Source organism: Lampris incognitus, chromosome 16, assembly GCF_029633865.1.
Source record: "Lampris incognitus isolate fLamInc1 chromosome 16, fLamInc1.hap2, whole genome shotgun sequence".
Lineage (NCBI taxonomy): Eukaryota > Metazoa > Chordata > Actinopteri > Lampriformes > Lampridae > Lampris > Lampris incognitus.
The window spans coordinates 41,480,165-41,495,021 of record NC_079226.1 but is presented as its reverse complement, the minus strand read 5'-3'; the positions used below and the strand labels follow the sequence as shown (position 1 = coordinate 41,495,021).

General features: G+C 45.0%; 1 protein-coding gene across 1 annotated transcript in view; it reads right to left on the bottom strand.

Annotated features, from left to right (window-relative positions):
* Positions 1 to 14,857, bottom strand: part of crim1 (cysteine rich transmembrane BMP regulator 1 (chordin-like)) — a 221,800-nt gene that overhangs the window by 68,999 nt on the left and 137,944 nt on the right. The window contains exons 4-5 of the mRNA XM_056295460.1: positions 13,384 to 13,504; positions 11,409 to 11,533 (exon numbers count right to left, since the gene is read on the bottom strand). Coding sequence (XP_056151435.1) covers positions 11,409 to 11,533; positions 13,384 to 13,504 — 246 coding nt within the window. The remainder of the gene's footprint in view (positions 1 to 11,408; positions 11,534 to 13,383; positions 13,505 to 14,857) is intronic.

Below are 14,857 nucleotides of genomic sequence, written 5' to 3'. Positions count from 1 at the left end.
GTTCCCTCTTCACATAGATGGCCTCTTTGACTCCTTGTTCAAACCAGCGTTCCTCCCTATCAAGGAGGTGCACTTCCTCATCCTTGAAAGAGTGGCCACTGGCCTGTAGATGGTGTAGACTGTGGGGTCCTGGTCTGTAGGTGGTGTAGACTGTGGAGTCCTGGCCTGTAGGTGGTGTAGACTGTGGAGTGCTAGCCTGTAGGTGGTGTAGACTGTGGAGTCCTGGCCTGTAGGTGGTGTAGACTGTGGAGTCCTGGTCTGTAGGTGATGTAGACTGTGGAGTCCTGGCCTGTAGGTGGTGTAGACTATGGAGTGCTGACCTGTAGGTGGTGTAGACTGTGGAGTGCTGGCCTGTAGGTGCTGTAGACTGTGGAGTGCTGGTCTGTAGGTGGTGTAGACTGTGGAGTGCTGGCCTGTAGGTGGTGTAGACTGTGGAGTGCTGGCCTGTAGGTGGTGTAGACATCCATCTACAGGCCAGTGTAGTGATGAAACGTCTCCGTCAATAAAAGTTGTGTCCAGATGAACTGAATCAACTTTCTTTGGAAGTCCTACTGGGAGCATGAGAACGTATGTTGTCTGTTGTCTGTCAGACCAGAGCTAAATCGCACAACGATCCACTGGATTTCCAGCGTTAGCTTGAGAGATGGTCAAGTCCCTCTTTCGCCCGACTTCCACACATGCTATATGTTCCTCCCTGAACCTATTTCAGACATGTCAAATCAATCCCTCACACTAATTCAGCTCTTCAAATTCAGATGACGAGTGAGAAATCAGGACTCCGCTCATCTTCCTCCGAAGTGTCAAAAGAGACCATGTACCTAATGTTCCCCCTGATGTTTAGCCAGCCGTCATGTTCACAGAGCACGTCTGCTACTTAACCCCACATTACCCCACTTCCCTACTGCGTCCCCATCAGCAGAATCTCTGTAACGTCAATCACCTGGTTAACCCTCGTCTCCGGGACGCCACAAAATGACACACATGCAGAAGTTGCGGCTGCAGAAATGCCGCCTGAGGAGGATGCTGGCGGGTCACCGCCAGTTGGCTGAGCCAGGTGAAGGAGTGCTGTCAACCGCTGCTTCAGAAGGCTGCAGCGTCCCCACAGACACCACTCGGGTGGGAAGCCGGATGTGGGTATGTGTCCTGGTCGCTGCACTAGCGCCTCCTCTGTTCGGTCGGGGTGCCTGTTCGGTGGGGAGGGGGAACAGGGGAGAATAGCGTGATCCTCCCACGCGCTACGTCCCCCTGGTGAAACTCCTCACTGTCAGGTGAAAAGAGGCGGCTGGTGACTCCACATGTATGGGAGGAGGCATGTGGTAGTCTGCAGCCCTCCCCGGATCGGCAGAGGGGGTGGAGCGGCGACCGGGACGGCTCGGAGGGGTGGGGTAATTGGCTGGGTACAACTGGGGAGACAAAGCGGGGAAGAAAAACTGCAGCTCCTCCTAAGGTGTGACTAGTCCACTAAGATGCTGCTGTCAGTAAACAATCCAGCTGAGCCAACACGGCCTTCAAACACCTGAACCAGTCTGGACTAAACCCGTAATCCTGGTTCATGGCTGATCTTCATGATGTTACATAATATAGTAAACTTTCTTTCATCTTATCCCCATTAGTGCTGTAATGCTCCTGTCATACTGCAAACACACTGCTGACTTCTGATTAACTCACGTCGTCTTTACGGAGTTCCTGTCATTCCCGGGAATTATTTAGCGTGACATCTGGGAAAGTCTTATTTTGCCTATTGTTCAATTTTTAATGACCCATCCATCTGTCCATCCATCCATCCATCCATCCATCCATCCATCCATCCATCCATCCATCCATTCATCTGTCCATCCATCCATCCATCCATCCGTCCGTCCGTCCATCCATCTGTCCATCCATCCATCTGTCCATCCATCCATTCATCCATTCATCTGTCCATCCATCCATCCATCCGTCCATCCATCCATCCATCCGTCCGTCCGTCCATCCATCCATTCATCTGTCCATCCATCCATTCATCTGTCCATCCATCCATTCATCTGTCCATCCATCCATCCATCCATTACCCTAACCGCTTGTCCTGCTCTCAGGGAGCTGACCTACATGTTTTTGGACTGTGGGAGGAAACCCACACAGACACGGGGAGAACATGCAAACTCCACACAGAGGACGACCCGGGACGACCCCCAAGGTTGGACTACCCCGGGGCTCGAACCCAGGACCTTCTTGCTGTGAGGCGACCGCGCTAACCACCGCGCCACCGTCCTCATATCTCTTACTATCAGTGGTAGAACTGGGGTGTGACATAATGCTATTTTACTGAAACACTAATAATTATGTCCAATAATTACATTTCTTCTGCACTTGTGTTGAATTCATACCCACATCCGGCTTCTCACCCGCATGCACGGCTAACTGTGTCTGTAGGGACGTCCGACCAAGCCGGAGGCAACACGGGGGAGTCGAACTGGCGATGCCCGTGTTGGTAGGCAATGGAATAGACTGCTACACCACCCGGACGCCCCCTTGTGTTGAGTTTTTTAATGACAGCCAATTATGAATCCCACAGCACTTCTAGGCAAGACACGCCCCGCGTAGCATTCAAGCGCTAGGATTGGCCAGACTGGCCAGCACTCGTTGGTTAGGGGTAGGGCGGGGTTAGCTAATCAGAGGCAGAGTAGGGGCGGGTCTTTCTAGAGTCCTAGCGCCTGGACACTATGCAGGGCGAGTCTTGCCTAGAGAGGAGGACGTGGGGTTCGTAATGACCCGCCTCGTACCCTCGGTCCTACATCTTGTAGTGGCTTTTGGTTTCAGAAGTAAGACCTGTTTAGGCCCACGTCTCACTGGGTGGGGGTTTTAATACGTATCTTTTCTATAGATTTAAAATAAGCTCGTGAAATCGCTGCTCCTTCTATGACCAACATACGTTTTACCGTCGCTCATCCAACGTTGGTTAATCTTAAAAACATGCAGAACACTGAAGAAGATAGAAAGATATATATATATATATATATATATATAAAGATATATATATATATATATAAATATCAAGATATATCAAGATATAAAGATATAAAGATATATAGAAATAAAGATATAAAGATACATAGATATATAGAAATAAAGATATATAGATATATAGGAATAAAGATATAAATATACATAGATATATAGAAATAAAGATATAAAGATACATAGATATATAGAAATAAAGATATAAAGATACATAGATATATAGAAATAAAGATATATGGCTATAAAGATATATAGATGTATAGAAATAAAGATATATAGATGTATAGATATGTAGATATATAGATATAAAGATACAAAAATATATAGAAATAAAGATATAAAGATACATAGATATATAGATATATAGAAATAAAGATATAAAGGTATATAGAAACAAAGATATATACATATGTGTATATATATGTGTGTGTATATATATATATAAAGGTATATATATAAATAAAGATATATAGATATATATAAATAAAGATATATAGATGTATAGATATGTAGATATATAGATATAAAGATACAAAAATATATAGAAATAAAGATATAAAGATACATAGATATATAGATATATAGAAATAAAGATATAAAGGTATATAGAAACAAAGATATATAGATGTATAGATATCAAAATATAAAGATATAAAGAACAATAATCTGGATTTGTGCATCGTCACATCAAAGAAAAATGATCACATGTGACTTTAATGAGAATCAGTAAAGTCACACGTGATCAATTTTCTTTCAACTATTTACTCCTATGACTTCTTAGCGCACCATCAGTAATTACTGAAGGTGCTTTTGTGCCTCCGTGTTGTTGTGCGAGTGCGGCTGAAATGGTGAAAGCTGTAACATCCTGTGTGCAGGTGAGTGTATATGTACTTCATTAATCTGGCCTGGCAGCTCTCCGGAGCTTGATTTATAATGCAACCACCCGCATCAAACTTTCACATCACACAAGCCCAGCATGCACCTCTCTGCATGTGTGTGTGTCTGCGTGTGGGTGTGTGTGTGTGTGTGTGTGTGTGTGTGTGTGTGTGTGCTCACAAGTAGGGCAACGGCAGGCTTTGCTGCTGTGAATATTTTACGAGTGCTCAGATAGACAAAGGTTTTTGGCCGACACTATTATGACTTGTGCCAGTACTACATATTACTACATATAATACATATTACATAGCCCTACATATTACCACATATAATACATAGCCCTACATATTACTACATATAATACATAGCCCTACATATTACTACATATAATACATAATACATAGCCCTACATATTACTACATATAATACATAATACATAGCCCTACATATTACTACATATAATACATAATACATAGCCCTACATATTACTACATATAATACATAATACATAGCCCTACATATTACTACATATAATACATAATACATATTACTACATATAATACATAATACATAGTCCTACATATTACCACATATAATACATAATACATAGACCTACATATTACTACATATAATACATAATACATACTAGCCCTACATATTACTACATATAATACATAATACATAGCCCTACATATTACTACATATAATACATAATACATAGTACTACATATTACTACATATAATACATAGTACTACATATTACTATATATAATACATAATACATAGTCCTACATATTACTACATATAATACATAATACATAGCCCTACATATTACTACATATAATACATAATACATAGCCCTACATATTACTACATATAATACATAATACATAGTACTACATATTACTACATATAATACATAGTCCTACATATTACTACATATAATACATAGTACTATATATTACTCCATATAATACATAATACATAGCCCTACATAGCTAGTCTGACTAGACCAAGCTAGTCTTGGTCTAGTCCGAGAGGCACGAACTGAGGAAGCCTCTTGGATGAGAGGCGAAACGTCTTGACAGATATATACCAAGTCCAGTTGCCCCTGGTTCAACTCCTTTGGATCAGTGTGTACTAGTATATTATCCGTTATTATCATTTATACTTTTAATTTCAGCTGACGTCATAGCAATTAGTTCTACTCTTATTGACTAAAGATGGCGACCCCCTCACTGATGTGGTCACCAAAACGTTCATCCATCCATCCATCCATTTCCCCATCCATCCATCCATCCATCCATCCATCCATCCATCCATCTATCCATCCATCCATCCATCCATCCATCCATTCATCCATCCATCCATCCATCCATCCATCCATCCATCCATCCATCCATCCATCCATCCATCCATTCATCCATCCATCCATCTATCCATCCATTCATCCATCCATTTCCCCATCCATCCATCCATCCATCCATTCATCCATCCATCCATCCATCCATTCATCCATCCATCCATCCATCCATCCATCCATCATCCCAACTGCTTATCCTGCTCTCAGGGTCGTGGGGATGCTGGAGCCTATCCCAGCAGTCACCGGGCCGGGGAGACACCCTGGACAGACCACCAGACCATCACACTGGGCCCCCCCACACACACTCATACCTAGGGGCAATTATGGCCGAGTCACCTGACCTACATGTCTTTGGACTGTGGGAGGAAACCGGAGCCCCCGGAGGAAACCCACACAGACACGGGGAGAACATGCAAACTCCACACAGAGGACGACCCGGGGCGACCCACCAAGGTTGGACTACCCCGGGGCTCGAACCCAGGACCTTCTTGCTGTGAGGCGACCACGCTAACCACTGGGCCACTGTGCCGCCACCAAAACGTCTCACAGTGGTTTAAATGCTACTCTTCTCTTCTGAAAAAGAAGAAAGGGAATAAGGGGCTGGGCGGTGGCTGTGCTGATGTAGACGCTGGTAAGTCTATAAGAACAGGGTTAGACCCACCAATCTTTCCCCCATCTGAAATGCGCCGAAGCAATCTGAGGGAAAGCACATAAACAGAAAACAGATGATGTGGAGAGCACGCTCTGCACTCATCTTCCGGTTAGGACCGACGGCGTTGCTGCATCCACGGCGAGGACTTCAACAGTCTGGGTCAGCACCTTAAGTCACAAGGAAAGCTGACTGTGTTTGATTGGGCGGTTGGACTGTGATTTGGATTCCAGATGTAAACCAGGCTCTGGTGTGGACTCCGGTGGCGCCGGGTCACACGGGACCGTTACTGCTGTCATTGCTACGGTGCCTTGCACTCCACAGCTGCTTCTTATTGATTCACTGATTCTATCTTCCAAGCACAAACACACCGCCATCCACACACACACCACTCACAAACCACACACACACAACCACAAAAACTGATACAAAACTCACACACACAAATGCATACACAAAATCACAAAAACTATTACAAAAAGAGACAGGGGCAGATATGCAACCCCTGTGTTGCAGTACACTAGTGTTACAGTGCACTAATGTTATAGTGCACTAGTGTTGCAGTACACTAGTGTTACAGTGCACTAGTGTTACAGTGCACTAATGTTATAGTGCACTAGTGTTGCAGTACACTAATGTTACAGTGCACTAGTGTTACAGTACACTAGTGTTGCAGTACACTAATGTTACAGTGCACTAGTGTTACAGTACACTAGTGTTACAGTGCACTAGTGTTGCAGTACACTAGTGTTACAGTGCACTAATGTTATAGTGCACTAGTGTTGCAGTGCACTAGTGTTACAGTACACTAATGTTACAGTGCACTAGTGTTGCAGTACACTAGTGTTGCAGTACACTAATGTTACAGTGCACTGGTGTTGCAGTGCACTAGTGTTGCAGTACACTAATGTTACAGTGCACTAGTGTTGCAGTACACTAGTGTTGCAGTACACTAATGTTACAGTGCACTAGTGTTACAGTACACTAATGTTACAGTGCACTAGTGTTGCAGTGCACTAGTGTTGCAGTACACTAATGTTACAGTACACTAGTGTTGCAGTACACTAATGTTACAGTGCACTAGTGTTGCAGTACACTAGTGTTGCAGTACACTAATGTTACAGTGCACTGGTGTTGCAGTGCACTAGTGTTGCAGTACACTAATGTTACAGTGCACTAGTGTTGCAGTACACTAGTGTTGCAGTACACTAATGTTACAGTGCACTAGTGTTGCAGTACACTAGTGTTACAGTGCACTAGTGTTGCAGTATGCTAGTGTTACAGTACACTAGTGTTACAGTGCACTAGTGTTGCAGTACACTAGTGTTACAGTACAATAGTGTTACAGTACACTAGTGTTACAGTGCACTAGTGTTGCAGTACACTAGTGTTACAGTGCACTAGTGTTGCAGTGCACTAGTGTTGCAGTACACTAGTGTTACAGTGCACTAGTGTTGCAGTATGCTAGTGTTACAGTACACTAGTGTTACAGTGCACTAGTGTTGCAGTATGCTAGTGTTACAGTACACTAGTGTTACAGTGCACTAGTGTTGCAGTACACTAGTGTTACAGTGCACTAGTGTTGCAGTACACTAGTGTTACAGTGCACTAATGTTATAGTGCACTAGTGTTGCAGTGCACTAGTGTTACAGTACACTAATGTTACAGTGCACTAGTGTTGCAGTACACTAGTGTTGCAGTACACTAATGTTACAGTGCACTGGTGTTGCAGTGCACTAGTGTTGCAGTACACTAATGTTACAGTGCACTAGTGTTGCAGTACACTAGTGTTGCAGTACACTAATGTTACAGTGCACTAGTGTTACAGTACACTAATGTTACAGTGCACTAGTGTTGCAGTGCACTAGTGTTGCAGTACACTAATGTTACAGTACACTAGTGTTGCAGTACACTAATGTTACAGTGCACTAGTGTTGCAGTACACTAGTGTTGCAGTACACTAATGTTACAGTGCACTGGTGTTGCAGTGCACTAGTGTTGCAGTACACTAATGTTACAGTGCACTAGTGTTGCAGTACACTAGTGTTGCAGTACACTAATGTTACAGTGCACTAGTGTTGCAGTACACTAGTGTTACAGTGCACTAGTGTTGCAGTATGCTAGTGTTACAGTACACTAGTGTTACAGTGCACTAGTGTTGCAGTACACTAGTGTTACAGTACAATAGTGTTACAGTACACTAGTGTTACAGTGCACTAGTGTTGCAGTACACTAGTGTTACAGTGCACTAGTGTTGCAGTGCACTAGTGTTGCAGTACACTAGTGTTACAGTGCACTAGTGTTGCAGTATGCTAGTGTTACAGTACACTAGTGTTACAGTGCACTAGTGTTGCAGTATGCTAGTGTTACAGTACACTAGTGTTACAGTGCACTAGTGTTGCAGTACACTAGTGTTACAGTGCACTAGTGTTGCAGTACACTAGTGTTGCAGTGCATTAGTGTTGCAGTGCACTGTGTTGCAATGCATTGCACTAGTGTTGCAGTGCACTAGTGTTGCAGTGCACTAGTGTTACAGTGCACTAGTGTTGCAATGCACTGTGTTGCAGTATACTAGTGTTGCAGTGCACTATGTGTTGCAGTACACTGGTTTTCCAATGCATTAGTGTTGCAGTGCAATGTGTTGCAGTATACTAGTGCACTGTGTTGCAGTATACTAGTGTTGCAGTGCACTATGTGTTGCAGTACACTAGTGTTGCAGTACACTAGTGTTGCAGTACACTAGCGTTGCAGTGCACTGTGTTGCAGTCTACTGTGTTGTGTTGCACTGCACCAGACAGTGGGGCCCTCGGGGGTAACACGGAAAGCTGAGTGGTAAATTAATGACCAATTGCAACATGAAGGGCAACCAAACGTCAGAAAATCAGTGAGTCTGAGCCAGAGGGGGTGCCTCGAGGAAAGAAATCAACGTCTCTTGCAAAGGACGCATGCAATTAGGTGCACGAACCCTCTTCATCAAGTAACATTATAAACTTCTGCTCAGCCTAACAAAAAAAAAAAAAAAGAGAGAAAATGATCAAACTTCAACCCCGCATATGATAATTATATCTGCTGTGCAGGGTGGCACGGTGACGCAGTGGCTGATGCGGTTGCCTCATAGCAAGAAGGTCCTGGGTTCGAATCCCGGGGTAGTCCGACCTTAGGGGTGGTCCCGGGTCGTCCTCTGTGTGGAGTTTGCATGTTCTCCCCGTGTCTGTGTGGGTTTCCTCCGAGTGCTCCGGTTTCCTCCCACAGTCCAAAGACATGCAGGTCAGGTGAATCACCGTACTAGATTGTCCCAAGGTGTGAATGTGTGTGTGTGTGTGTCGGCCCTGTGCTGGACTGGCGGCCTGTCCAGGGTGTCTCCCCGTCTGCTGCCCAATGAGATAGGCTCCAGCATCCCCACGACCCAACTGGGATACGCGGCTTGGATACTGGATGGACGGCTCTGCTGTGCGGAGACGCCTGGGCTGACTGACTGTGATATAACTGAATGTGACCTGTCAGGTGAAAGTGGGATGCAGAGCGGTGTAGGATTACTCCAGAACATGGTGGGGACACAGTTCGGCTCGTAGTGGGTGGTGCATGCAAGCTGAAGAAGCTGGACGATACCACGTAAAAGCAGCCGGGTTTCCTTTTAGTTCTGCCGGGCCAACCGCCTAAGCCCATGTGGACCCTGCAAAGGCGCTTATGAGACGACACTTTAGGGCTGATGAAGCAAGTTCACATGAACATAGAGCATCTCTATGGAAGCAGTGGGGCGAGTGGGAATACACATTCGGACAGCATGTGGTCCCAGCAATGCATGCTGGGTAGTGTTGCAGTCAGTTTTGTTTACGGTTTGCTGACATTTGTGTTAATGTGTGGGGGGGAAAACCTTGGATCACAACCTGCAGTGAACACATGTTGGTTTGACTGATTCATAAGTGGTGTACTGGCTGTACCCTGCTCTCTCTCTCTCTCTCTCTCTCTCTCTCTCTCTCTCTCTCTCACTCCCTTTGTTTCAGATTGTCTGTCTGAAGGCGGTCAATCACTGCAGCACCCAAGCTTCTTAAGCTTTGGGTCAGGACCCAGTTTGTTTTTATGAGCCTATGTGCTTGGGTGAGAGTCCAAACAATAATGACGGATTACATTTATACAGCGCTTCATCTGGACACCCAAAGCGCCTCACACTGAAGGGGGAAACTCCCCTCAACCACCACCAACGTGTAGCACCACCTGGGTGATGCGCGGCTGCCATTTTGCACCAGAACGCTCACCACGCACCAGCTTGAGGTGGAGAGGGGGGAATCATTGAGCCCATCACACGGGGGATGGTGAGGTGGCCAGATGGAGAGAGCCGGGTTGGGAATGTTGCCCCCCCCCTATTCTTTGCTATAAGTGCCATGTGATCTTTGATGACCACAGTGAGTCAGAAAACACAGGGTTGGCTCTGGACTCCTTGGCAACACAGTTAAAAGCCTTCCAGCTCTCATTTCATTTCCAGACATTCCAGTAACAATGTATCTGCTGGATGATGAACGATGCCGCATTCAAAAGTAAAGAACGAATGAAAGCCAATTTATTTTGTCATTTTATTCTTTCTTTTTTTGGATCCCCCCCCCCACCTTTTTCTTTTTTTCCTCCCCAATTGTATTTGGCCAATTACCCCACTCTTCCGAGTTGTCTCGGTCTCTGCTCCCCCCCCCCCCCTGCCAATCCGGGGAGGGCTCAACACTACCACACGCCTCCTCCGGTACATGTGGAGTCACCAGCCGCTTCTTTTCACCTGACAATGAGGAGTTTCACCAGGGGGGTGTAGCGCGTGGGAACATCGCGCTATTCCCCCGGTTCCCCCTCCCCCTCGAACCCCAACTGACCAGAGGAGGCGCTAGTGCAGTGACCAGGACACATAACCACATCCGGCTTCACACCTGCAGCCAGGGCCAATTGTGTGTGTTGGGATGCCCGACCAAGCCGGAGGTAACACAGGGATTCAAACCACCGATCCCCATAGACCGCTACGCCACCCAGATGCCCCTTCGTTGTATTCTTACTACGGATGTGTTCTCTGCATGTACCCCATCCTACTGTACAGGAGCAGTGGGCAGCTGCAGCACCCGGGGACCATCTCCAGTTCTCCTTTCCTTGCTCAGGGGCACAGGCAGGAGTATTAACCCTAACATGCACGTCTTTCTGATGGTGGGTGGGAGGAAGCCGGAGCACCCGGAGAAAACCCACAAAGACACAGGGAGAACATGCAAACTCCACACAGAAAGGACCTGGGACGGCCGGGCGTCCGAACCCAGGACCTTGCTGCTCTGAGGCAACAGTGCTGACCACTGGCCCACCGTGCTGCCCGATATATAAAGATTTTCCTTTCTTCTTTATATGTACTTTTAAATATAACGACAGCGTTTATCCTCCCCTGTTTCAATTTATGTAGCTAGGAGCTAAAACAGTGAAACAGTGAAAACAGTCAATTCACATTTCCTGGTTGGTAAAACATGAATTACATCAGAGGTAGAAACACATGTCACTGACCATTAGCACACTGGTACTGGTCACAGCATCTCCCTGGCGTCCCATTGCCATTTGCCACGAGCTGAGGGGAGGAGCCTGGCGGACAGGACGGAATGACACAGCTATCTTTTGGGAGACACTCACACCTAAATGCACAAACACAAACACACTCAGACACGTGTAAAACACCCACAACGTGTGCAGTTGACAGTGCAGGTTCCTAACGGGAGTTTCGGGGGTAACCGCTGGGGGGATGGGCTGAAGAACAGCGCTTCATTCTGTCGCTCAGCATGTTTACAATTCACATCCCAGCAGTCTTTTTTTTCTCCCCTATTGCACTTGGCCAATCACCCCGCTCTTCCGAGCCGTCCCGGTCTCTGCTCCGCCCCCTCTGCCGATCCGGGGAGGGCTGCAGACTACCACATGCCTCCTCCCATACATGTGGAGTCGCCAGCCACTTTTCACCTGACAGTGAGGAGTTTCACCAGGGGGACGTAGCGCGTGGGAGGATCACACTATTCCCCTCCAGTTCCCCCTCAAACAGGCGCCCCAACCGACCAGAGGAGGCGCTAGTGCAGCGACCAGGACACATACCCACATCCGGCTTCCAACCCGCAGACACGGCCAATTGTGTCTGTAGGGACGCCCGACCAAGCCGGAGGTAACACGGGGATTCGAACTGACGATCCCCATGTTGGTGGGCAACGGAATAGACCGCCACGCCACCCGGACGACCTCTCAGCAGTAGTTTTAATTCAGTGCTGTCGTATTCAACTGCAACACCCACCATAATCTGTTCTGCACAAAAGCATTAGCCAGATTTGTAGGAACGACACTGAAACTGACAATTATTTGAAATCAGACACAGTTTCTGACAGGCTTGTAGTGTGGCTGTCACTGGGCTATTTCTGTAAAACATTTCACTGAGATATAGGGTTATCTGGAAAACATTACCATGAGATATAGGGTTATCTGGAAAACACTATTCTGAGATATAGGGTTATCTGGAAAACATAACCCTGAGATATAGGGTTATCTGGAAAACACTATTCTGAGATATAGGGTTATCTGGAAAACATTACACTGAGATGTAGGGTTATCTGGAAAACATTATACTGAGATATAGAGTTATCTGGAAAACATTATGCTGAGATATAGGGTTATCTGGAAAACATTATACTGAGATATAGGGTTATCTGGAAAACATTACACCGAGATGTAGGGTTATCTGGAAAACATTATGCTAAGATATAGGGTTATCTGGAAAACATTATACTGAGATATAGGGTTATCTGGAAAACATTATACTGAGATATAGAGTTATCTGGAAAACATTATACTGAGATATAGGGTTATCTGGAAAACATTATACTGAGATATAGGGTTATCTGGAAAACATTACCCTGAGATATAGGGTTATCTGGAAAACTACACTGAGATGTAGGGTTATCTGGAAAACATTACACTGAGATATAGGGTTATCTGGAAAACATTATTCTGAGATATAGGGTTATCTGGAAAACATTACCCTGAGATATAGGGTTATCTGGAAAACATTACACTGAGATGTAGGGTTATCTGGAAAACATTACACTGAGATATAGGGTTATCTGGAAAACATTATTCTGAGATATAGGGTTATCTGGAAAACATTATTCTGAGATATAGGGTTATCTGGAAAACATTATTCTGAGATATAGGGTTATCTGGAAAACATTACACTGAGATATAGGATTATCTGGAAAACATTATTCTGAGATATAGGGTTATCTGGAAAACATTACACTGATATATAGGGTTATCTGGAAAACATTATTCTGAGATATAGGGTTATCTGGAAAACATTACACTGAGATACAGGGTTATCTGGAAAACATTATTCTGAGATATAGGGTTATCTGGAAAACATTCTTCTGAGATATAGAGTTATCTGAAAAACATTATACTGAGATGTAGGGTTTCCTATAAAAGCTTGATCATAATGACAGTTTGTCACCTTGTTGGTAGGGTACAGCATCCATCTGCAGTCAGTCTGACCTGGGTCTCAAAGCTGTCTGGAGGACACCCCCCCTGGTGGACTGGAGGACACTCCACAGCGCTGCAGTCAACACTGTAGACTAGAGATAAAGTTGTGGACGGGAGATCAGAGAGAAGCGTATACATAGTACTGGGACAACTGGACAGTGCACTGAAGACACTGAAGACAATGTCATTATGACATTGCATTATGACATGATGACAAACCTCAACCTCCAGCTCAGCGCCCTCAGTACAAACCCTACACTCACATTACCGAGCAGTTCACTAGATTTCGTTCTGTATAAAAAGATCTAAAACATTATATTCTGTGGCTTATAAATAAGCAAACCCCCTGACATTTGGTAGATTTCATTGGATAGATACCTTTCCAGTTCATTACATAATTATGTACATTTTTAGCATGGGTGGCACAACATAAACCCCCAAATCACAGCAGGTGTCATGCCACGCCCGCCCGGCTCCCCACGCCAACAGAGACTTGCTGCCATGTTAACAAATTATTAAAGGGTTCAGACAATATGAACACATGTGAGTATCGCAGCAGCGTCTTTCACGATATAGTATCGATTTCCAAATACACTACATCAATTCTTAAGATTACACACAAAGAGGATGTGGCAGAGGCACAACGTCTATGTGTGTTTTTTTGTACATTTCTATTTTTATTGGAAACCCGTATGATACAAATGTGAAAGACAAAGTACAAATCTGTTCCCAAAATAGTTGTTCCCCTTTATTGGTGGTGCTGAAACAGAGGAATGAAACAACACCTCCTCTCCACCTCCCACCCTCTGTGAAAGGGGCAAAAAATAAAATGCACACATACAAAAGAGGCAACCCCCCCCAAAAGACCCCCCCGAAATGAAATAAATAAAATGCATGCACAGAAAGCAGACATAATTACATAAAATAGTACAAGTACAATGAGAAGGACGCTCAAGCTGCTTACTTCATAGAATTGATTGTTCACCGAGAACCAGTCAGACTCCAAAGAGGTAAGAGTACCTACAAATGGGTCAGTCTCATGTTACATCACATATCACGTGACGGCAACACACCCGCCATGTTGGAGGGCAACACACGTGATCTGTGACGTAATATGAGAATCCTTCGATACGAGACTCGTCACGCTGACGTCACATATCACGTGACGGCAACACACCCGCCATGTTGGAGGGCAACACACGTGATATGTGATGTAATATGATAATCCTTTTTTGATACGAGAATCGTTACGATGACGTCACATATCACGTGACGGCAACAAATCCACCATGTTGGAAGACAACACGTGATATGTGACGTAATATGAGAATCCTTTTTTGATACGAGAATCGTCACGGTGACGTCACATATCACGTGACGGCATCACATCCGCCATGTTGGAGGACAACGGCTCTAAGCCATGGGATGGCGTGTTGCTGCCGTCA